The sequence below is a fragment of the Cheilinus undulatus genome, linkage group 2 (assembly GCF_018320785.1).
Source record: "Cheilinus undulatus linkage group 2, ASM1832078v1, whole genome shotgun sequence".
In the NCBI taxonomy this organism is placed as follows: Eukaryota; Metazoa; Chordata; class Actinopteri; order Labriformes; family Labridae; genus Cheilinus; species Cheilinus undulatus.
The window spans coordinates 49,783,812-49,807,587 of record NC_054866.1 but is presented as its reverse complement, the minus strand read 5'-3'; the positions used below and the strand labels follow the sequence as shown (position 1 = coordinate 49,807,587).

General features: G+C 37.8%; 2 protein-coding genes across 4 annotated transcripts in view; one reads left to right on the top strand and one right to left on the bottom strand.

The window, feature by feature from the left end:
* Positions 1-16,337, top strand: part of gdpd4a (glycerophosphodiester phosphodiesterase domain containing 4a) — a 48,842-nt gene extending 32,505 nt beyond the window's left edge. For 2 of the 3 annotated variants that reach the window (XM_041810335.1, XM_041810343.1), the window contains 9 exons: positions 2,583-2,728; positions 2,919-3,001; positions 4,085-4,235; positions 4,564-4,782; positions 4,944-5,101; positions 10,661-10,808; positions 11,387-11,469; positions 12,746-12,825; positions 14,364-16,336. In XM_041810335.1, coding sequence (XP_041666269.1) covers positions 2,583-2,728; positions 2,919-3,001; positions 4,085-4,235; positions 4,564-4,782; positions 4,944-5,101; positions 10,661-10,808; positions 11,387-11,469; positions 12,746-12,825; positions 14,364-14,470 — 1,175 coding nt within the window. In that variant the 3' untranslated portion in view covers positions 14,471-16,336. Of the gene's footprint in view, positions 1-2,582; positions 2,729-2,918; positions 3,002-4,084; positions 4,236-4,563; positions 4,783-4,943; positions 5,102-10,660; positions 10,809-11,386; positions 11,470-12,745; positions 12,826-13,329; positions 13,468-14,363 lie in introns of all 3 variants that reach the window. The other variant, XM_041810351.1, reaches the window with a different exon arrangement.
* A 2,844-nt stretch (positions 16,338-19,181) lies between these two features.
* myo7aa (myosin VIIAa) overlaps positions 19,182-23,776 on the bottom strand; it is a 73,773-nt gene continuing 69,178 nt past the window's right edge. Inside the window, exon 50 of the mRNA XM_041807595.1 lies at positions 19,182-23,548. Within this exon, the coding sequence (XP_041663529.1) occupies positions 23,456-23,548 (93 nt within the window). The 3' untranslated portion in view covers positions 19,182-23,455. The remainder of the gene's footprint in view (positions 23,549-23,776) is intronic.

Here is a 23,776-nt window from a genome sequence, read left to right as displayed (position 1 = left end):
TTAGATCCACAGATGTTTAAGAGAGAACCATCTGTTAATCAAATCAATTTCAGAAGCAGAGCAATCAAACAAGTCATGAGGAGAGTCTTAAAAAATAGTTCAAAAACATTATGAACAAAAGAATCTTGGATAAATTTTCCTATCTCAAGACTCTTAAACCTGTATGAACTTTATATTTCCACTTGTATGTTTGGGTTACTACTTTGATAATGTCTATAGATTCTGTCAAGAAGATACCACAGAACCTTTACTTACTCTTTGTTTCTAGGCAGATTTACTTTCTAATCAGACTGCCGTGTTTTTGCATGTTGGCCATATGGCTGCCATTTAGCACCAGACCCCCATCTTGATCCTATCAAGAAAGATTTACTGTATTTAATCCTGATTAGGTTCCATTTTCTATGGGAGTGCACTCCTGTGACAATCAGCAGGGCCGTATGTGGAGGCTAATACAGCCACATGTGCGCCAGATACTTTTTATTTGTTTGTATGTGCACGGTTTAGTGTACCATTTGTGTTTGTGTCAGGCAGCTGCCTGTTTTTTCATACCAAATACTTACATTAGGAGACTCACCAATACTGAGCATAAATATGAATCCTCAAAATTAGCATTTCAGTTGTCAAAATTATATTCAAAATTTTTTTCATTTATATCAAATGTTCCCCACCCCTCTTCTTGATAATTTATTAGTGTATAGATGAGTCTGCTCTACTTTTTTTATCCTTGTTCATGAAAAAGTATCACCAAACTGCAGACATCGCTCCAACTTTGCCTACCTGCCCCAACAATGAGTAATGTTATGCAGTAAGAAAATATCAAGTACGGCATCTTTGTTTTTTTTTTATGACTGCGAGAAAAGTCCGACTTTTGTATCAGCAGTATTGATACTGTTATATGATATAAAACAACATTTTTAAAATTCTAAAGCTTAGAACAATAGTTTAAAGTTTTCTGACTGAAATATCTGCATCAAACTGTCACCACAGATTTTTTTTTAAACACAGATTTTGTCGTTTTTTTTTTTCTTTTTTTCTTTTTTTTAATGTAAGAAAAAAAAAACAGATGAGTGAATCTTGTTTTAACTTCTACCCATCCTCAGCCCTAACACCTTTGGGGAAGCTGTTATAAAGATATTTAAACTTAGCAGTAAGGTGTGGTTTACCTGATGGAATAAGGTCCTGGAGCTGATTGCAATAGCTCGGCTAAAATTAAGTCAGTCATATCTTCCACATCCGACTTAGCTTTCACCGACCTCAAGGCTCAAAATTGCATTGAGTGCATGAAGTGTAACACAGAACAGTCATAGCTGCACCTGGTGTCATGCACATTCACATGAACGTTCATGGAGACAGGGTTGCCAAGTTAAACACATCCCTGCCATTCCAACTTGTTCTTCAGATTATCAATAGAAGAGCTGGACAACACAACCCAACCCCTGATACATATTGTTGTTTGCCTTTTGCACCTTCTGTCTTTCAATCAAGTAAGCCACCCACAATGCTTCTTTACTAAAGTGCATCACTGTTTTGTTTAACATGATGATAATTTTTTAAGGATGATTTTTTTCCCAAATATTGCAATTGCGATTTAATATGCGATTATTCTTGGGTTAATCTTATGTATTTTTTGACAAATTTAAGCATTAAATAATTCCATAAATAAGACCATGTTTGCTGAAAACAATGAAATTATTTCCGAAGCAATTAATCCATAGTAGCATGAATCTGAATATGGGGGTGCAAGAAGCTTCAAGGTATAAAGGAGGTGGCTGGGGTGACGGAGGTGAGACTAGCTATCTGGTGATCGCAGCTGGGGTATGACTTTCTTGAAGTCACGCTAGACTTAATCAGTTTTAGATAAAATGAGCGTACTATTTTTGCTCGTATTGGAAATGTGATGTCATTTGCTTTGTTTAAAGGCATTATCATTTTTATGTCACTCATTTTGATTAAGAAAAACATACATAAAACACAAAAAAGAGGATTTTTGTAAACCATAATAAAAAATTTACATTTGAATGTTTGCATAATGTGCATAAAATCTCTGCCGTTGCAAAAAATGATATATTAAACTGGTATCTTGACACATTTCAAGTTCAAGAAAACTACAGTAGGTTATATTGCGATTTAATCTAATTTGTGATTAATTGCCCAGCCCTAGCTGAAACAAAGTTTTTTGATTGGCTCACCATCTGAATAAACTTCTACATTTGTTTTCCAAGCACAAATGGCTTTCTGTCTCTCAAATGTTCATGCCTTTTCATTGATAAATCTGTTAACAAGACATGCTGTGTGACAAGACCATTGCTGTGGGCTCTTTGTTTATAATACACAGAAAAAGTCAAACTTTTTAAACTAATGCTTACTGCATCTTAGTCATAAAAGTTCAACCCAGAGCTTAAGTCCAACTGGTGCACAGGTTTAAGTTGTTAAAAACTTCCAGCTTTAAGTTGATCAAAATGTGACATTTAGGTGTGGGATCAGCTGGTGTACTCGGCTCTTTGAATATTGGATATAAAACATAAAGTACAATATTTTAAATCTCTGTATATGCCTTTGTCTTTGTGCTGTGTGTCCTTCAGTGCGTCAGGTGGTTGTGCTGGGTCTTTTCCTCTCCATACTCTTCTCTCTCTACCTGGTCCCTCTGGGAATGTATTCACCCTGCATTAAGGAGGCAGGGACACTAGGACCTGCCCCGAGACTCATCGGGCACAGAGGGGCTCCAATGGTGAGACTGGGCAGAACAGTGATAATTAGATCAGAAGATAAGAGAGAATTTTAATTATTCATAGGGAGTTTTTTGTGCGGCAGCCGTAGAACAAAGTGTTAAAATAGTTCAAATATACCATGTTCTTTAAGGGGCCATACCAAGTTTTGACCATACAAAGTTTTTGCATAATTTTTTATGTTGTGTTCAGCTTGCTCCAGAGAACACGGTCATGTCTTTTGAAAAGGCCTTGGAAGCAGGAGGAGAAGGACTGGAAACTGACGTCACCATCAGGTATTTACTGCTCTCTCCAATGTGTTCATCTAGATATGTATTCTTTTGTGAGGTGTGTTTGTGGTTTTTCTGCCCCTCATGTCTCTGTCATGCATTAAAATCCTGAGTTTTATTTGTCACAGCATTTTCATCTCTGAAGAGGCCATTGCAGTCTTTTCATTCCTTTTAAAGTTGGACAACTGGTTGAGCCCGTTTGTGCCTTGTTTATATATAATAGATAATTGTAATATAATAGATAATTGTTTGTCAAGCTAAAAAAGTTTATGCAATGTGGAACTTTTTTTTTGTCATGCTGAATGATAGTCACTTTTTCTTTATTAGGGACTAAGTGATCATTTGAATTGACTGTTTAAATGTTCAGATAGTTTTTGGAGGTGACATAAGGGATCACAAGATGTTTTCATGCTGGTAAAATGATCAGCCGTGAAGCCATTGAACAGTTAACAAATGCTGTGTCTGTGCCTTGACGCTAATTGTACTGATCCGATGCTGGCGTGCTACCATTAGTGCTAAGGTGATTACTGCCATGCTAATCCAGTTAACTGTTAGCCCTCCCATTAGCCCGTTGCTGCTGGGCTAGCACACGATCGTTCAGCCTGAAAACAAGGATTAGCAACACTGCATGACTCAGCGTTAGCCGGTTATCTCAGTCTCATACAGCTAGTGACCCTCTGTGTTTGTGTGTCTGTGTGTGTGGTCTTTATAGGAATTGTTGCTGCTTGGCACTGTCTGTGTAATTAAAGTGCCCTGGGTTTTGAAAGGCAATCTATTAGAGTTTGTTTATGAGCATAAACATAACTGATAACACTTGTGTGATTAAGGGGGTGTCTGGCTTCGTGACTTTGCTTGTGTTTTTGTTCATGAAGGACAAAAATGTCATTATAACAGCCAGTTTTGAGTAGAGCAGAGAGCTTTAGGCATAAAAAGCTTAAGTATTGCTTTATTAATCTACTTCCTCTACTCTTTTCCTCTTAGTTAATTTCTTCCATTTTTATTCATATAACCTTTTAAATATTTAAATCTGCCACCATTATTGTCTTTCTACCTCACTTTATCACTCTTGTAATACTTCCATCCCCCTAGTTATGACGGTGTTCCCTTCCTGATGCATGACTCCACTCTGAGGAGAACCACCAACGTTGCAGAGGTTTTCCCAAACCGAACTGACCTTGATGCCTCCATGTTTACCTGGGCAGAGCTACAGCAGCTGAATGCTGGCAGCTGGTTCTTATCGGTGAGACAAACACGCACATTTTGTAACCCACAAACACACCCAGTTTGTTGTTCACAGTATGAACAGTTTTGTTTAAAAAACTGCAGGTCTGTTGGTGACTAAAAGTGATAATCAACTCTTAAGAAGAAATGGTAATTTGATCAAAAATGTTTAAAACCTCAGAATGTAATTTTATATTCATACAAGTGACCTCCAGAATCTACATGCATCTCTCTTATTTCATATATTAGATTTTCCTGTTACTTTAACCTTGGACTTGGGCTTTTGACTGCTTTCGTGAAATCTCAGGCTGACTTTCAGTCATTTTCCGACATCATTTTTCTTACAGAGGGATCCATTTGGTACTGTTTCATCCCTGCCTGAGGCAGACTGCTCCCGGGCCCAGAACCAATCCATTCCCTCATTGGCACAGTTCCTTGAGGTGGCATCCCGTAGTGGCAGACTGGTACTGTTTGACCTACGCAGGCCACCACATGGACATCCCTACAGTCAATCATACATAAACACCACTCTGCAGGTGGTGCAAGCCCACATCAACTCCTCACAGGTAAATCTAGAGAATAAAAAATACATCATCATTCGTTTTCCTTTTACAACTGTTGGCAAGTGTTGAGAACAAATTTTGTGCATTTGTAGTTGTGTGTTGGTGTAAACTTCATGCCATGTGATCATGTGATGTATCTGTGTGTATCTTAAATGTGTGTTTAGGTGCTGTGGCTTCCATCTGAAGACAGGGAGCTGGTCCATGCTGTGGACCCAGAGCTGCAGCAGACCTCTGGAGTGAAGGCATCGATTCAGGAACTGATGGACGACCACATCACCAGACTGAACCTGCACTACAGCACCATGTCACAACAACAGATCAGGTACACTTACAGACACATGCACACAGGAAACTGTAACCCTATGTGAGCACAAGAATTTTGGTTTGAGGTATTTGATACTAATCTATGTATACAATAATTCCACCTTTTTATACATGCAAGAGTAAATCGATGTCCAACCACTTCATCTTGGCAATATATGTGACTTTCAGAAATATACATGGATTCCACATGTAGTATGACTTTAGTAGGATTAACATGTTAACATGCATGTTAAAGTGCATGTATAAATGTACTTATTGTGTCTGTGAACACATGGGCTATCCTGCCAGGATGACACTGACCGGCACAGTTCACACGGGTTAAAATCATTGTGGCATGAACATCAATGGTTGTGTGTGTGTATATGTATGCAGTTATGTAACTCTGGGCACAGATGGCCACCACATCCTCTCTAACTCCATCTTGTTGCTTGTAGAATAGCCTCAGGGAGGTGAGCGGAGGAAGACAGGAGGAGTCAAAGGGCAGGCAGGTGATAAGTCAGTAGCAGCAGTGAGGAGGGAATAAGGGACAGGCAGACAGAGAAAGGACAACTATGAAAAAAGAGATGAAGCAGTGGATAAGGTTCAGACAGCTTGGACATGGGAGAATAAATTAAGAGGAGGGGGTTTAATAGAGAGGAGGATGAGAGGAGCTGATAAGTGGTACCACAGAAACAAGTGGGCGTAGCTGTGGGAGAACAATCTGGATAGGAAAGGGCTTGAAAGATGGTTGAGTGACTCACATTGACAGTTTTAAACACGACGTTCTCAGGTTTTCTGAAATAGTTTTCCTTGTTGCTGTTGATTCATCTTCACTGTAATATCACATGAAAACACTCAGATATCATCTTTGATGGTTCTGTGTTTGTCATCAACTGGAGCACCTGGTTTGGTGAATCATATTTATTACATAGTGAGAAAACAGCCATCTCAACGTGTGCCCATGAGGCTTTGTAAACACTAGAGTTGTATAACCATAGCATTATGTTAAAGGGAAATGGTCGTACATTACCTCATGATTTCCTTTTTTTTTTAGTGTAGCTGCACAGGGATTTATTGATGACAGGCAAGGAGAAAAGTTCCTTTCTTTCTATAATCAGCAAAATGTAAACATTTGGACCATGCTTGAGCATAATTTAGGATATTTTCTGAATACAGTCAACAGTACCTCAACTGACATACTAGATTTTTTAACGTAATTTTAAAATGCCATAAACCTTTTTCACAAAAATGCACAAAACTCCTAACCTGACACGCCAAATGGATTTGTTTCACACATCCATCTGGAAAACCTTCCATAGACAGTGTTTGGGAAAGGGCAGAGCCTTTGAAAAAAGATTCTGAGGGTGACTGGATGAACGTTCCATCTTTCACATCTTTACAGGCCAATCAGAGCAACAAAATAATGTAGCCGCTACCAAGGTGCACTGCTACCGAGGAGTAAACTCCATAGAGAGCTGCGTAACATAAACCATGGCATCTGTAGACGTGTCAGTACACGACTTCTGTTGTTTTTGAAAAGAAAACAACTCAATGTTGTTCTTTGTTCTTCTTTTAACAAAGAGGTGTTTTTAAGTTCTGATAAAAATGACGCTATGGCGGCATCCACACTAATCTCTTCCACCCTTATTGCACCGACCTCTTGTTGCTGCTTGCTTACGTCACGACTCCGTCACACCCAAAAGTACTGCCCCTTGAAGCTGATTGGTCCTGTCACTTTCTGTCAAAATAAAGTTCTTGTAACTGTTCAGACAGCATTTGCAAGATGGATTTACCAATGAGAAACACGTAAACAGGCAAATCTATCTGCTTTGCAAGGTTTCAAAACTCCTGAAAATATTTTGAAAGTTTTAGGCTAAGCTACATGTATGGAAATAAACAGGCACATTGTCACCCTTTCATCTCTGGGACTCATCTCACCAGCAGCCTTATAAAATAAGATGGGTGAGCCTTCGTGTGAATGCAGCAGGTAATATTCATTAAATTTCCCCCAGAGCGAATGGGAGACGGTGATGATGTCTAGATACTGTGACCGTTGAAAAATGGTTGTGATCTTGGAAAAACTGCTTCATTACATTTTTTACTATATTATCTACTTCTTATTATGTTATATTATCTACTTCTTATTATGTTGTCTAGATATTCCTTAATTTACCCAAAGTGTTGATTTGAAGGCAAAAACTGTCCTAACTGTGTCAGACTGTTTCTCTCCTGCCGTCTTGGCGTGGCCCTTTATGCCATGTCTTGCCCTCTACCCTTCTGTCTTTCAGAGGTAAGGGATTGGCATGGAGATTTCAGGGGCAGGCTGTTTAAAGCTTTGTAAAATCTTCTAAAGTGCGTTTGTAAATATGGCTTTAATTAAAAAAAGAAAGGATAAACCTAAATTCACTCCACTATAATTTAAAACCAAACATCAAATTTAGGAATGCAGTTATCCATTACTACACAATAGCAGTTTTGATTGTCAAGCAGCACTTTACACACATCAGCCATAACAAAACATATCAGTAATTAATAATGCTTCTCTGTCCACACCATGTAAATAATTATATATTTCTAGTTATTGAGAGTCCTCTGTCTTATAGTGACTCTAGCTGGGTTTCCATTACAGTTTTTTGCAAAATAAAAGCAATATTTCTAAAATTTAGACAAAGTACAATGTCCCTTTGAATGTGCTTCCATTGACGCTTGACGCTCAAAACCTGTTGTGTGTTGGTACAGTTATGATTACATCTACAGCGGTTGCCTTAATTTTGAACAAAAGACGAAGGTAACTGAAGATAGTTCTAAAGCAAAGTCTGTATGTGGCAAAAGCCATGAATAGGGGTGTAAGTATGATATTAAGTCCACACGGGTACATACGTACCGCGCCATGTTGTCTCAGAGTGGACTGGTCATGTGATACCGTACGTCACGTCCTGAGACCTGTAAATGTGCTTTTGCGATACATTTCTATATCGAAACATCTGAAAAAAACCTCCTCACGAGAGCATAAAAACATTTTACGATATTTTAGAGGTTTTTCAAAATTTAGGTTGTTCCATTACCAGTTTTTTATTGCGCTATTTAGTTTTTGTGCATTTCTAAAGGTCATGGAAACACAGCTAGTGAAAAGGGAAAGGTATAAAGATTTGAACCATGAAAATTTAATCACTGCTCATTTGAATAACAGTATTGCTGTTATAGGAAAAAAATATCATTGCATCCCCAGTTTAAATTAAACTAAACTGTTTTTTTTTTTTCATCTCTACAAATCAGAGTTTGTTTCTGTTGCTCGCTGTTGCACCTTAAAAACAGTGTGCTTTCCTCGTCATGTTATCTACTGTTCTAAGTAATCCAGCTTCTTCTCCGCGCTGCTCAAACTTTCTAACAAGATAAAGTTACGCCGTGTGAACAAGCCCTTTTGACCTGTTCCTCAGTGAGAGGTCACAGCCAAAAACTATAACTGGATTATACAACACCTCCAGATTATACAACTCCAGGTTGTGTAACCTGCCAAAGAATAATTTCCACTCTGCTCTGACCCTAGCAGATGATCATTTGATTTTCAAAAGATGCTTTCATCTCCACAGACAGACAGTGATACAGAAAGAAATATGTGTGTGTGGCACTGTGAGAAATCACACCACCCTGTCCTTCATTCTTTTATCCAATTCAAATCCACAGCCTCCATCTCTTTTGTGCTCTGTCCTCTTATTTTCCATCTTTTATTTTTTTCTCTCCTCCTTGTTGCCACCAAGTACATATTTCTTGTTTTCCTCCCACCTACCTTCTTCAACTCCTCTCCATGTTCTACTTCTTTTCTTCATCCTTTCTCTCAAGTGAAATCAAGAATAAGGAATAAGCTCTATCAGAATAAATCTTGATGTTATAATTTTTGCAGAGAGCAGATTACATGGCGCGTTTTAGAGTAAAACAATAAGAATATCAACTGCCTTAAACGAAAGATCCTACCTCTCTTTTGGGCTAACTTATCTTGTCTATTTTTGCTTCTAACTCACTAATTGAGAAGAGAATTAAATGGTTTTGGATCTTGAGATTTTTTTATTTCTCTTTTCTTTGCCTCTAATGTTTTGATTACATCCTAAAGCTACTGTAAGCATTTGTGCTGTAGAGGGGAAAAATATAGTTCAGTGTACACCTTTTTACTTGTTAAAAACTTCAACAAAAAGGGATTGCAAATTTTTTTTCCATAGTTACAGCGAGAAAATAGTTTTTATTTTTTTATTTCTCAGGTACAATTCATTGGCATTGTTGCATCTAATTAGACTGCAACTAATGCAATGTATACAAGACTTCCAGCCATGGCTAATTTGCAGCCCTTATCCCTGGGTAGGCTTTTACATTATTATTATTATTCTGCTCATTCCACAGATTATCAATATCATGCTGTACCCAATAGGGCTGAACGATTTGGGAAAAGAATCTAATTGTGATTTTTTACCCTAGTATTGCAATTGCGATTTAATATGCGATTATTTAAATTCCTTATCTTGTGTTTTTTCCAACAAACACAAGCAATAAATCATTCTATATTATAACTGACACTATATTAGATAAAACTAGGGCTGAACAATCAAAAATAAAAATCTAATTGTGATGATTCTGACTCATATTGCAAATTGGATAGGGATTGTTGTATTAAAGAGAGTTGTAAGTTTTATGTTATTCTCATATTTAATACAAAAAAAAGTACAAAAAAAGTTGGATTTTTGTATGCTATTCTTTAAAAAAAACAACGACCATGAATGATTGCATGATATTTGACGCATAACATCTCTTCAGCAAGAACGTTTTAAACTGGTATTTTGACATCGATTTCAGGTTAAAGAAATATTGCAGCTTCTGCGATTTGAAAATTGCAGCAGGCTATATTGCGATTTAATCTTAGAGTTATTGCCCAGCCCTTGCACCCCATGCACACGGGCAGCCTGGCCTCAAGTCTGATCTGTGGCTCCTTCTCTCATATCTCTCCCCCGCTCTCTCATCCCTGTTTCTGACTCCATTCACTCTCCTCCTTTGTCAATGAAGACATAAAAAGCTTAAAAAATATCTTTAAAAACAAACAAACCGACAAAAGAAAAGCATTTGGTTATTCTCCATGTGGACAATGGTGTCTATCCTGCAGGCTACTGTGGATGTTTTCATTATTTTCAAGAACATGAACAACAATAGTCCTCCTACTTTTACATCGACAATGAAGCTTGGAGATGAAATGGGTTCATGCTGCTTGGATACAATGGTTTTTGAACAGACAGGAGATGTTTCGAATTGCTTTTATAACTCTGCTCCATGACAGGTACCCAGTGCTCAGGCACAGTTGTGTTCACATTTTCTATGTACCTACCACATGAATTAAGCTCAAGGGCACCTCTTCAAGCAGACTCAGGCATGCTGCCAAAGTACGGTACACTTACATTTACAGTGACCAAGTAGAACTGGTCTTTGGGGTCAAGTGTACTCTGACCTTGGCTCTTGTCCCTGATGTGACACCAGCCTTAGATGATGCTTTAATGTCTTCTCTTGGAAGGTGACAAAGTTTTCTCTCCTCTCTCTACAGCAAGTACCAGTCAGTGAACATCAGCACTAACCTGTTTGTGATCAGCCAGCCGTGGCTCTACACTCTGGCCTGGTGTGCTGGAGCTCACTCCATAACCACCAACTCCATCCACATCTTATCCAACATCAAACAGCCGCTATTTCTTATGGTGAGCAGATTTATCTTTAACTCTATTTTGAAATAATTCAACCTCTATTGCTAAAGAATTTAATATTATAAGAGCCACTTTTTCACTGTTAGGATTATCTTTGGTGTAAATGCTGCATGCCATGGATAAATAATGTATAATCTTAAAGTTATGGCTTGCATATTATTCATTTGGACCAGTTCCTTATAATTCAGGAGTTAATTTTAGGTTGTCTGAGTACATTATGTGAATACAGCTCCACATTTATATTTTAGTGCTCTTCTGCTCCATGCCTCTCACTGAGGGGGCAGGTAGGAGGTTCTGTATCACTTTGAACATCTCTTCAGCAGGTATTGTGGGTGTTTGAAGAGTGAGTCTGTGACCTTTTGGTTACATAAACCTTCTCTCTCACCACCCACATGTCTGTGTAAATTCAGTTTGATTACATTTTTAATAAGAGTTCTCAAGTTCAGGCCAAATGCTTTGTGGTGATTAGATTAAATAATGATATTCAACTTCACACTCTGCTTCTTTTCCAGCAAACTGAGGGGTGTTTATTTCAGTTAATTTAATCAACTCTTCTTTCTCTCTCTCTCCAGACTCCAGAGGAATATACTTTAATGTGGATTCTGACTGATGCTGTGTCTGCCTTCCTCATTATTACGGTTTTCATATTCCACTGGTGCGTACTCACACACACTCACGATAACATGCACACTGCTCTCATAATTATCCTCTTACAATTATTAAGTCTGGTGTTCGGGGGGAGAAGCTGTGCATAGCAGAGTAATCTTTTCTTCTGATGAGGTTTCATTGTTCAGCTGTGATCAGAGGTTTCTCGGGGATCACATGAAGTAAACAAAGTATAGATTGATGTCTTTTTGATCAATGTGAGGCTGGAGACTGTGAGAGGTTTTGCAGAGATGAAAAAAACTGATTTTTACAATCAAATCACAAATTTTTCACTTTTCATGCAAGAGAACATTGAATGCTTCAAGGAGAGGCTGTTGAAAGTGTGTTTTATTTTGTTGATATTTAGATTAATATTCTGAGATTAATATTCTGTCATGCATTTCTTTGAGAGACCATTATGTTGTTTATGCCTTGTATTAATCTTGCATGAACAAGGCAGCAGGCTTAACCTGTCACCCATTGTAATCAGTGGTTTTGATAACTCTAAACAAAACTGCCTGGCTAATGTTGTGTTTGGCTGAAACATTTGAGCCATTAAAGCTGAAGATGTATTGGTGTCAGCAGCTCATGTAGCCGAGTATCACAACAGTTAAGCAGATGGTTGATGCTCTTCTTCAGGTATTTTTAAAGAAAGACGCTATCTAAGTGTCTTTGCATAGTTACATTTTGCAAAGATGGTACACAGTCCTCAAAGAAATTACCGGTTTTCTCTCCAACTCACAAGTTTATTTTATGGGCTGGTAATTGGTCAACTTCTCTTTTAATTTTAATATTTTGTCCAGGCAATAAAATCCTGTATAAACCAGGCCCTAATCAACATTTTCATCTTCAGGCATGGTGGACTGACTCTTTATAAAATTGACATTTTTATATTACCTTGTCCTTAGACTGAAGATAGGAAAAAGTGTCATTTTCATCTCATCTTATCTTATCAGCAAGATGAAACTTGTCACATCAAAAGGCTGATTTTTTTCACATGGTCTCCACCATTGTTACAAATTATATTTGTAGCTGTCCCGGTATTTCTTTCATCATCAGTACCTCTCATCTTCTTGTTGTTCCAAAGCTTTATGTAGCTTTCATCATAAAAACATACAGGCCCTCACTCAAACACATCACTCACATTGTCATCTATGTTCTGATTAAACATCAAAGCAGTTATAGTGGTACATACAGCAGCCTCAAAGCATTTTGGGAAACAGAAACACAAAACAGTCTGCTTCTCTGATCTCTTATGTGAGTGTGTATTGATTTGTATTTCACAGGTGGAGAGAGAGAGGTCTACCCTTCTGGTCCGGCAGCCGTCAGACTCATGAGAATGGACCGTACAGCAAGTTCAGAACGGGTATGAGCGCATTTTAGTCCCCTGCATGTTTCTGTTTCTGTGTTATGCCGTTGTGAATACATGTAATGCCTCATCTCTAGGGCTGCTCCATTAAAAAAGAAAAAAAGAATTACAATAATTATTATATAGATTTCAAGATTCTGATTATAAATCTTAGGCACAGGAGCAATCATCGTCTTTAATTGTTTCATTCAGTAAAGATTCTGATTACACACAGATGTACAGTAGTTCCCATTTAGCTTGACAGAAACCACAATTTTTTACTTAAATTCGATATTTAATTATGACCCGCCAAGGGACTGCAGATGTACATTAACTTTCATAAGTACATCTGGTACAATGCATCAAATGACTTTTAAAATTGTACTTGGTCCCTATACAAATGAAATACAATTAAGTTTATATGTACTGTCAGAGGCATTAGATTATGATTGATCATCCTTGCATGTAGTGAACTTGTGCTGTGTGTTTCTGCATGTCTGTCTATTCTTGTATGTGTGTCAGACTCTGCAGAGGTGATCTTTGTGTGCTGGAGCCCGCTCAATTCTGATCCCCATGACGGAGGCTTCGTCTCCCTATCACCAATCTTCGAACCATGACTCCCTGCATGTCCACCCTGCATGTCAGCCCCTCAGAAACCTTGTAGGAGTCTTTTCTGTTAAACCGGCACTAACCCATTTTTGAAGCACAGGGAAATCCTCAAAATAAATGTTAAAGACTTAAGAAGGCAAGATAAAGATACAGAAATACTAAAATTATAAAAACATTGATGGGGTCGTGCACTGTTGAAATATTTTTCAAAGTTGGAGTGGATTTGTTCAATTTCACAGTTATATTTACAAGTTTTGAAATGGCCGAGTGAAAGACAGTCCATATAAACAGATGAATGCTGCTGTTGGATAGTGACCCCTAGTGGTAGAGCTGGTCTTATGAAAAGCAGACATTAAGAAGTGGCTTTTTCTCATATTCGTCAATTTTGGCACAAATGTGAGGGTGAACTGCGAGGTCACAGTGATCTTGTACCATATTGTGGCGTCTTAGGAGCTTTACCAATTTGATACACCTCTGTGGTTTAACTGTCTGGCAGTTTTATACCTCTCAGATCTAACTGCCTCGTGCAAGATCTAGTTTCCTTTCTTAACACTAACCACCCCTCATACAGTATGTGTGTCTTATATTTATCCCTACCTTGGACCCTTTCTCCTCCCATATGTTATCTAAATCAGTGGTTCTCAACTTGAAGGTCACCAGATGCCTTCCAAAAAACAAAGAATATTTCTAAATGATTTGAAATTGTATATTTTACCCATTTTATAAAAAAATATATGAATAAAATTACTTAGATGTAAGAAAAAACATTGGTATTTGGTGAGAGAAATGTTTAAAACCCTGAAAATGTAAATTTTCACATGACTGTTCTTGAACGTACACTGCACATAGTGTGTCACATGCTGAAAAGTTTGAGAACCCCTGATTTAAATGACACTTTTTATCTTCTTTAATTGACAGAATTAACTCCTGATTTTTTATCTTTGCAGAGCTGAGTGATGTTTGGTCCATCTCCAGTGTCCACGTCCGGCAAGACCTACGGAGCACTCCCAGTTCACCCAGCAATCCTCATCTGCCCACCATCACAGAGGAGTGACTAGGAGAAACAGAGAGAGAGACAGAGAGAGAGACAGAGATGAGAAAGCAAGACAGAAAGGTACAGAAGATGAGAGATAATATGTTTAGAGAAAAGAAAGTGTTTTAGTTGGCTGAAACAATTACCTTATCAAATATCTTTGAATATCCATAAATATTCAGTAAAATTAGGTAACATGGAGGCTGGATACAAGCATTATTACTTAGTTTTTATGGAAGTTTGAAATTTAAGTATGAAAAATGCAGAAATCATTCAGAAAATAGCAATCGCTGTTCTCTTTTTGGCATTGAGTTGTGTTCATGTAGGACAGTTTTACTCCTAGTAAATCCTCAAATATAAAAACAGAGCTTCTCTGAAAAAGTGGCCAAGTATAGAACAGAGAGGACCGTTCAGGTAGCCCAGGAGACAGAAATCTCTCTTATCTTTCCTCTCTCATCCTCGATGGATTTTTGGGCGGACTGCCTGCAGGAAAAAAAGTGCTGAACTAAACGTCATCCACTGATCTGCCTACAGAGACGAAGCAGACACTCTGTGGACACAAGCCCAGCAGCACCTGTGTTCGTGTCCATTCATTATCTCATAGATGCCATTAAAAGCTGGTGAAGTGAGGACAGTTTAACTCTCACCCAGCAGCTTGAGAACATTTTTACCTTGTGTTGTTAAAACTTCACCAGCTGAGATGTTACAGAAACTTAAGAAACAGTGAATATATACTTCTGTAGTAGTTCATTAAGCCCAATTCAGACCAGAGATTCACAACATGACCATTTCAAAACTTTGGGAGTTAACTGAGCCGTTATACCTGGATCAGGCTGGCTGATGGCGCCAAGTCTGCAATTTTTTTTGTATAATGAATTTTAACAGCCAATCTGCACCACCAAGCTCACAGAGGATTTTAGCTGCTCTGGAAATAACTGTGAGAAATTGACAAAAAATTGGATATCTCTGACTTCAAGCTCATGGCATAGATTAGCATAAGCCCCCTAGGTGTACCACTGAAGCACCCACAGGTTCCTCCAAAGTCTGGATCCCCTTGTTTTTTATGTCTTCATTTGTTTGACAAAAGCAGAATTGCATTATCACAAAATATTTGCAGCTACATGAGATGCTGGAAAGCAGAATTGAAACTGAAGCACAAGAGAGTCGTTGCTATCCAACAGACCAGCCTGTTGCAGCAGTTCCATCTCATTTCGTTTGGTATTTTTGGTCTGAAATGGGCTTTAGTCGCTGTCACTCCTCCTGTCTCGTGTTTTCCGTCGATAAAAACCAAATGAGTCAAAGAGAGAGTGACTGAGGTGAACTTGGAGTAAAAAAACACATGGACGATGATCAAATGGACTCTTCTGTGGGAGCTTTTTCATTTCAAAGCTGTAAATATTTCAGAAGCCTCAGACCAAACCTTAAACTATGTTTTATATTTTAATCCGTGTTGGATGGGGAGTATGAGCTGAGCACTGTTGGTCTGACAGAATGAATGTAAATCTGAAGGTTGAGAGAGTATTGTTAGTAATTATTTATGTTTTGTACTAAAGTGAATGTACTATCAAGCTGGACTGTCTCTTAAAAGCATGTGGGGAATGTTTTTGGCTGGAAGTCGTTTCAGTTTGGCTGGAGATTTGTGCCAAATGTAGAATTAGCTGCTCTGAAAAAAATGTAAAGATGCTTTTAAGAAATCAGAACTTGTGCTCTTTATATGGGGCAGCAAATACAACATCTGCTTTTTCCTTAAAATAAACGCACACAGTACTTTGCAGAAGTATTATCATCAAGTCTATCTGTGCTTTTTTCCTTGCCTTCTTTAACCAATTTAAAATCTGAAATCCAGGGTTATTTTCTGGACTTTCAGGTTTTAAAACCATGAGGTTGAGGCAAAAACTGTTGCATTAAATGAAATTAAAAAGGCTTTGTGTTCATATTTAGAATAAGAAGATGTTTATTTATCCAGGAAATTCAATGAACATGAATTTATTTTGAAAATGTAAGAATAGTTTCTGACTCATTTATTTTGATGCACATCATTGCAGAGATCTATTAGGAGTACAAGCTTAAAGTTGGCTGCTTTTACATTAACCTCAATATTTGTGCATGTGCCTTAACCATCTAGCCTCTCACGTAGTTTTTGCTCACCCATTCTGATTTACTTTTATTTGATGATGAATACTGGACTTTTTGAGTTGAGCTATTTGTCTCCAAAGAACTTCAGAGGGGTGTACCAGAAAGGGACCTTAACAAAGCAGGGCTTTCTTTTGGCAAGCATGCTCAACAAAGCCTTAAATATTTAGGCACATATCAGACATCATGAAGTAGATTTTAAAGTATCTCTGTTAAATCTTTCTGCTTCAGGCTGTGTTTGCACTCTTATTAATAGGAGCATTTAAACTTCATTCAAGTCTCTAAAACAAAAAGGATCACCAGATGATGAAAAACTGTTGTTTTCTTGTTTATTTCTTATGTGTAGTCTTCGCTCAGTTGGCATACATTTCTTTAACAAAGATGCAATTGATTTCTGCAGAAAAATCAGGATTTGTAAATAGCTCCGATAACTCTACCAGTGGAAAATTTTACTGCTCAAGGCTTTCTCTTCTACATATCATGAGACTTGTGAGACGAAAGGTCTGTCTCGTTTCACATTTTGATATCCTTCCTTCGCGTCGTTTCCTTGCTTCGTAGCTCCACCCAGTGAAGAACTGAAAGAGAGGGGGCGCAGGGGTTAGTGCTGTTACCTCAAACCAAGAAGGTCCCTGGTTCACTTCCCAGTCAGGGCTTTTCTGTGCGGAGTTTGTGGGTTCTCTCCAGGACTCCTCCTTCGCTCAATGACCGCTGGGAAAGGCGCCGGCCCCCCTGCAACCCCCGAAGTGATAAGAGGTATAGAAAATGGATGGATGGATGTCAAGTAGTAAATTTTTATTAGAGGTTTATAGGCACCTCACAGTCTCTGTATGTCTCATTATTTTCTCCTTTATAGGCTACAGTCTACAGAGAATAACTTAAGACTGATAGATTTTATTATCTGTTAGGTTGTGAAAGCAGCTTTGATAAACAGACTTTTCAGTACATGATCACAAACATAAAACCAGTGCTTAGTGAGACTCTGTGCCCTTGTGGTTCTGCTGTAGGGATAAAATGCTGAAATGTGTTCACTTGATGGTGATGAATGATTCTTTCTCATCTTCTTGAACATTTCTGTTGTGTGTAGTTTCCTCGTGATAAGACTGTAGTAAAGTTTGGAGATAATAACCTGATTTAAATCACGTTAGAAGGCACCTGTAAAAATGATTTGTATCAGATCATCAAAAACTATTTAACTCTTACGTTTAACTAAGATGCAGGATTTGCAGGTTCTGCATTCATGTCCGAAGAACACATCAAAAACTGATATCTGAAAATATGGTCTTTTTATTTAGGGCATTTCAAATACCAAATACTGTTTTCAGAATCACTTTGGGTCAGTAGGCTACACAATCATGGGGAAGACTGCAGACTTGACAGATGTCCAGAAGACAGTCATTGACATCTTCCACAAGGAGGGTAAGCCACAAAAGGTCATTGCTTAAGAAGCTGGTTGTTCACAGAGTGCTGTATCCAAGCATATTCATAGAAAGTTGAGTGGAAGGAAAAAGTGTGGTAGGAAAAGGTGCACCAGCATAAGGGATAACCGCAGCCTTGAGAGGATTGTCAAGCAAAATCCATTCAAGAATTTGGGGGAGCTTCACAAGGAGTGGACTGAGGCTGGAGTCAGCGCATCAAGAGCCACCACGCACAGATGAATCCTCGACACGGGCTACAAAGTCCTCGTTTCAGATGAAAGTGCATGTCATTTGGAAATCAAGGTCCCAGAGTCTGGAGGAAGACTGGAGAGACACAGAATCCACGTTGCTTGAAGTCCAGTGTGAAGTTTCCACAGTCAGTGATGATTTGGGCTGCCATGGCATCTGCTGGTGTTGGTCCACTGTGTTTTCTGAAGTCCACAGTCAACGCGGCCATCTACCAGGACATTTTAGAGCACTTCATGCTTCCTTCTGCTGACAAGCTTTATGGAGATGCTGATTTAATTTTCCAGCAGGACTTGGCACCTGTCCACAGTGCCAAAGGTACAAAAAGCTGGTTCAATGACCATGGTGTTACTGTGCTTGATTGGCCGGCAAACTGGCCTGACCTGAACCCCATAGAGAATCTATGGGGTATTGTCAAGAGGAAGATGAGAGACACCAGACCCAACAACGCAGATGACCTGAAGGCTGCTATCAAAGCAAACTGGGTTTATTACACCTGAGCAGTGCCACAGGCTGATCGCCTCCATGCCACGCCGCATTGATGCAGTAATGCGGCGTGGCAAAAGGAGGCTATACCAAGTATTGAGTGCATAGAAATGAATATACTTTTCAGAAGCCTTACATTTCTGTTTAAAATATCCTTTTTTTATTGATCTTAAGAAATATTCAAATTTTCTGATGCACTGAATTTTGAGTTTTCATTATCTGTAAGCCATAATCATCAACATTTCAAGAAATAAAGGCTTGAAATATTTCACTCTAAGTGTAATGAGTCTGTATAATATTTGGGTTTCACTTTCTGAAATGAGTGACAAATAATATTGAACTTTATCATGATATTCTAATTTTTTTAGATGTACCTTTATGTGTATATATATATATATATATATATATATATATATATGTGTGTGTGTGTTCAGTCATTTAAATCAGCCAAATCCAAATGAATTTATGTATTTATTAAACAAAGGTCAAAGCTGACATTACACAGACATTAAAAACAACACAAACAGAGTTTATATGAAGAATAAGAACTAATAAACCCCCATAAAAATAAACAAGCAGGATAAATAGGAGTTTGCATTACTTAACAGAGAAATAAACAAAGAACATAAATGTATGAATGGATTGGCACTGTTTAAATATCAGTGTATTTGTTTATCACACAAAAAACAGTTTCAGTTCAGGTTAACAGATGAAGTATAGTGACATCTAAAGGTCGGCATACAAATAAACTTTTACACAGAGAAATCACAGAATTCATGATGACAGTTTAACCACAATAACAGAAAAAAACAAAATAAGACAATTTATAAATATCTATGGAACATCTGAAAGTTTTCTTTCTCTTTTTGATGGTTGAAGTTTGAGTCCTTTTTAAACCTGATGACTAAAAGTGAAGGTCAACTCTGTGTTACTTATAAACATTTCCCATTTATTCTTCCAAAATCTCACTTTACTGTTGTTTAGGAAAAGACCTATGATTCAGAGGATGACTGCTGGGATTTGTACTGAATAAATGAAATGTATTAAATGATTCAGCTCAGTGAAAACCATAGTAGTGTGTAGTCAGGTCTGACTCCAGCTCACAGAAATGGTGGGGCCCCTGAGAAACCCAGTAAATGGGCCCTACCAAGAAGTCATTTATATTAGCAGTGATAGTGCTAGCCTCCTAGGCAAGTTCAGTGGACCTATCCACAGCATATATATTACAAAAACAACTGCTCATACCATTTCAAAAAGATCAGATTTAGCTGTTTTGATCAGAAATTGAGTATTTAGGTTCAAAATCAAAGATAATCATTGCTTAAATTTTGGATGCCCCATGTCTTTGCTACTCTCCAAGGACCCTTGACTGCAGTATAAAGAAGTCGCTTTTAAAACAAACTTTGCAGCTGAGACCTCAGTGTCATTAATAACAGGCATATTTGTAAGAAAATAAATCCATGAAACAAGTTTATGTCAAAACTTTGATTTCTTAAAGTAGCATTTTACTTCAAAATGTTTTCTGTTCATCTGGATTTCACAAAACATCATCTCTCAGAAGACATTTTTTAAATAAAAACTGATTTTTGATTTTGATTATCATTACTGTGTGTTTTCTGCATAAAGTCAAGACCTAGACAAAAAAGAAATATCTTTACATTTTAATGTGCCTCTTAACTTGGCTTGGAAGATTTAACTTGCATAGTAGAATCAAGTTTTTGAGTCTTTATAACAGCCTAGTATGCAAATTTGGAGATTTGTATTAAGATGATTTGTATAGTCATCTGAATGATTCACAGTTCGCTGCTAAATCATGTAGGTACAAAGTCAGTCTGGTAATTTTGTCAACTATGAGGACAAAAGTCTAATGCGAAATTTTGACAACTTATGTGCACCCAAAACTAGTAAGTGCACAGTGTAATACAAGCTGCATTTGTAACAATAGAAAAAAAGCATATTTAGCATGATAGACAAGGTCCATTCTATAGCTTTCCCAGTGCTTTCAGACTTCACCATATGTTTGGATGTATAAACTTACTAAACACCTTCTAACTTATACCTGTTCAGCTCCTCATTAACACAAATATCTAGTCAGCCAATCAGTCTGCTGAACTACAGGGATTTTCATGCATAACCATGTCTAGATTTTCCAGAGAATGGAGGGAAAAAGAAAAAATTTCCAGAGAGAGTGGCAGTTCACTGGGTTAATGCTTTGTTGATTGCAGAGGTGGGAATGACTGAGGCTACAATTCACACACACTCACAGAAACCAGACAGTAGAAGACTGGAAAAATGCCTTGCCTGGACTGACGAGTCCAATAGATGATTTCTGCTGCCATATTCAAGAAGAAGGTCAGATTTTGGTGGAAACAAAATGTAACACCACCAGACTATCAATAACCATTCCAAGTAAAACACCTTTATTCCAGTGTTGATCTTGGCAGATATTTTAAATTGAGTCTCACTTTTTAGATTTACATACCAGTTACATTTTAGTCATATTGATCCTTTATAGTTTTAATCAAGTTTTAGTTCAGTTTTAGTCCATAAGAAGTCCTTACATACTAGTGGTGTGCAAATCACACTTGTACGTTCCACGCACCCTACAAAACCTGGAGTCCCTGCTTTCTACACATGTAAGGCAGAAGAGCTCCAGATTCACCCTGACAGGGTGTGCTTTCTCCTATCTAGGATTTTTAATGTCTGAGGAAAACATCATTACGTTTTAGCCTTATTTAGTCCCCTTGCCTAAACAAAAATGACTTTTGGTCAAAGTTTCTAGTCACTAAAGATCGATTTTAGATCTAGTCTTTTTTCTTCTTGGACAAAAGCTGCTCAACTCACATTTTTAGTCATAGTTCTAGTCAAAGAAATTACCTGTTTTCTTCAGTTTGAACCCTATCAGGTCACTTTGACCATATCTACATCCCTGAATGTACTGGCTGCTGCTGTGATTGGCTGATTAGATATTTGCATTAATGAACAATTGAACAAGTGGCTGATGAGTGTTTACATGTACATTTAGTCTGTTGATCTTTTTGTCTTAGAGGTGGACGGCCTCGCCGGTTTAAAACCACCAAGGACTTTTAGAGAGGCTCTCTTAAAGTTAAGAAACTTTGAAATGAAAATAAAGGAAACACTAAAAGCGTGTACTTTTCATGAAAGCTGAGAAATATTAAGGCATTAAATCAAAACCTAAACACAAACCACTGATAAATAATCTACATCATTAACAAAGTAATGTAAACATGAGTTAGGTCTTAAAAAATATAACACTATAAAAACAATAAATGCTATAAATAGCAGATTTATGGAGTAGGACCTAAACAGCCAGCAGATCTGTTTTTTAGTGTTTCTCACATAAATTAAGTTTTAAATCAGTGGGATGAGGTTGGTAATGCAGCATTAGTTAAATAATTTGGGTCCTAAGGCATGAGAAATATATTATTTTTATAAACCAACAATTCTTGGTGAAAAATGTTCAAACAAAAACAACAAACACTTGAAACCCTTCATCAACAACACAAATCTCAAACGTTTTCTGACCTTGTTTTCTAAATAAATTTTTACATGAGTCTGTAGCAAGATGAAAATGCCTTATTTTTGCAACATTTCTATATCCTGTAGGCAAGAAAAAAAAAAAGGGAATGTTTAAAGCTTCTCTAAAACTCTTATAACGCATACAAAAAACCATCACAGACATTGGATGGATGAAAACATTGTTATTTTTTAAATTCTTATAAAAGTTGTGACAAAACATCTAGGGTTGAAACTTATGTTGCCACAGGGAAGTTCATTTTACATCTCAAACAAAAACATTCCTTTCAGAGTAAATGCAGTATTCGGTGCTCTGATTTAACATTTTGTGTTTGGAGCTGAATGCTCATTTTACTGTATGAACTTTTAGAGGTTCTCCAGTTCTCACCCCATTTAAATAAGGCAACTTTACATTAAACTAGACTTTTTATGACCTTTTTAATAACACAAATATTTATTATTTGAAATAATTATTTCACAATGATACTGGTGAAACAAAGAGGGGAGACTAGATGGAGTAGTAAGGCATACAATTATCTTTTAAGTGCATGTTTTACTTCACATCTTTACTTTTTCCATACAGAATTACCATGATCTGACAGCAAGTTTTTGACATAAAAAGAAGGACTGAATAGTCCAACTACTGTAGCGCGCTGCCTGACAGTATAATATTGTTGTTAATTGATTTAATTACTCATATGATGGCTACTGAGCTAATGGGTTATTGTTGTATCTGGTTGAAAGGTCCCTAAAATGTTCAAATGTTCATGCAGTAGTAGACTTTGTCTCCTCAGTTGGATGTGAATCAGTCATGTAGGGAGTTTATAGCAGCAGAACTGACTGAAAACAACATTTCTGTACACACAGATCCTCTTGTTGACTATTAAACCAGACTCTGACCTTCTTGACGGAGAGTTTTGGTGTTTTAGAGGTAGTCATCCTCACTGGACGGCTCGTCTTCATCGTAGTAGTAGTTGTACTTGTTGGGATATCGGTTACTGGGCCCTTCTCCGGGATCGTCACTGTTGGCAGCTGAACTCTCCCCGGTGAGCCCAGAGCCCTCTGAGCTAGCAGAAGGAGTGCGGCTCATCCTCCACAGCTGATGGGCAAAGGTCCGCCCCCAGCTGCAGGGCTGGCCAATTGGGCGCAAGAGCCTGATGAGCTCCGCGGCCTCCTGCCAGTAAGAAGTTCACTTGCTCTGGCCCCGCCCAGAGCGCTGCTTGTTCATGGTGGTGAGCATCTGACTGATGTAAGATGTCAGCAGGTCGTCCATCTTGTAGCCCTGCAGATGTGAAAATCAATCAGTTTAACAAAACCTTTAATATCTTCAATCTTATGAAATACATTTCATTTTTTACAACTTCTCTGCCTCGTTGTAGAGCAGGCAACAGGTGTTTTTACACCTTCTCAATACTATCTTTACTCAGCTGTTTTTGTGTTAATCTTGGTGTTCTTTTATAACTTGACAGAGCTTTTTATCTGAGATTTAAACTAGTTACTTCTTTGTGTT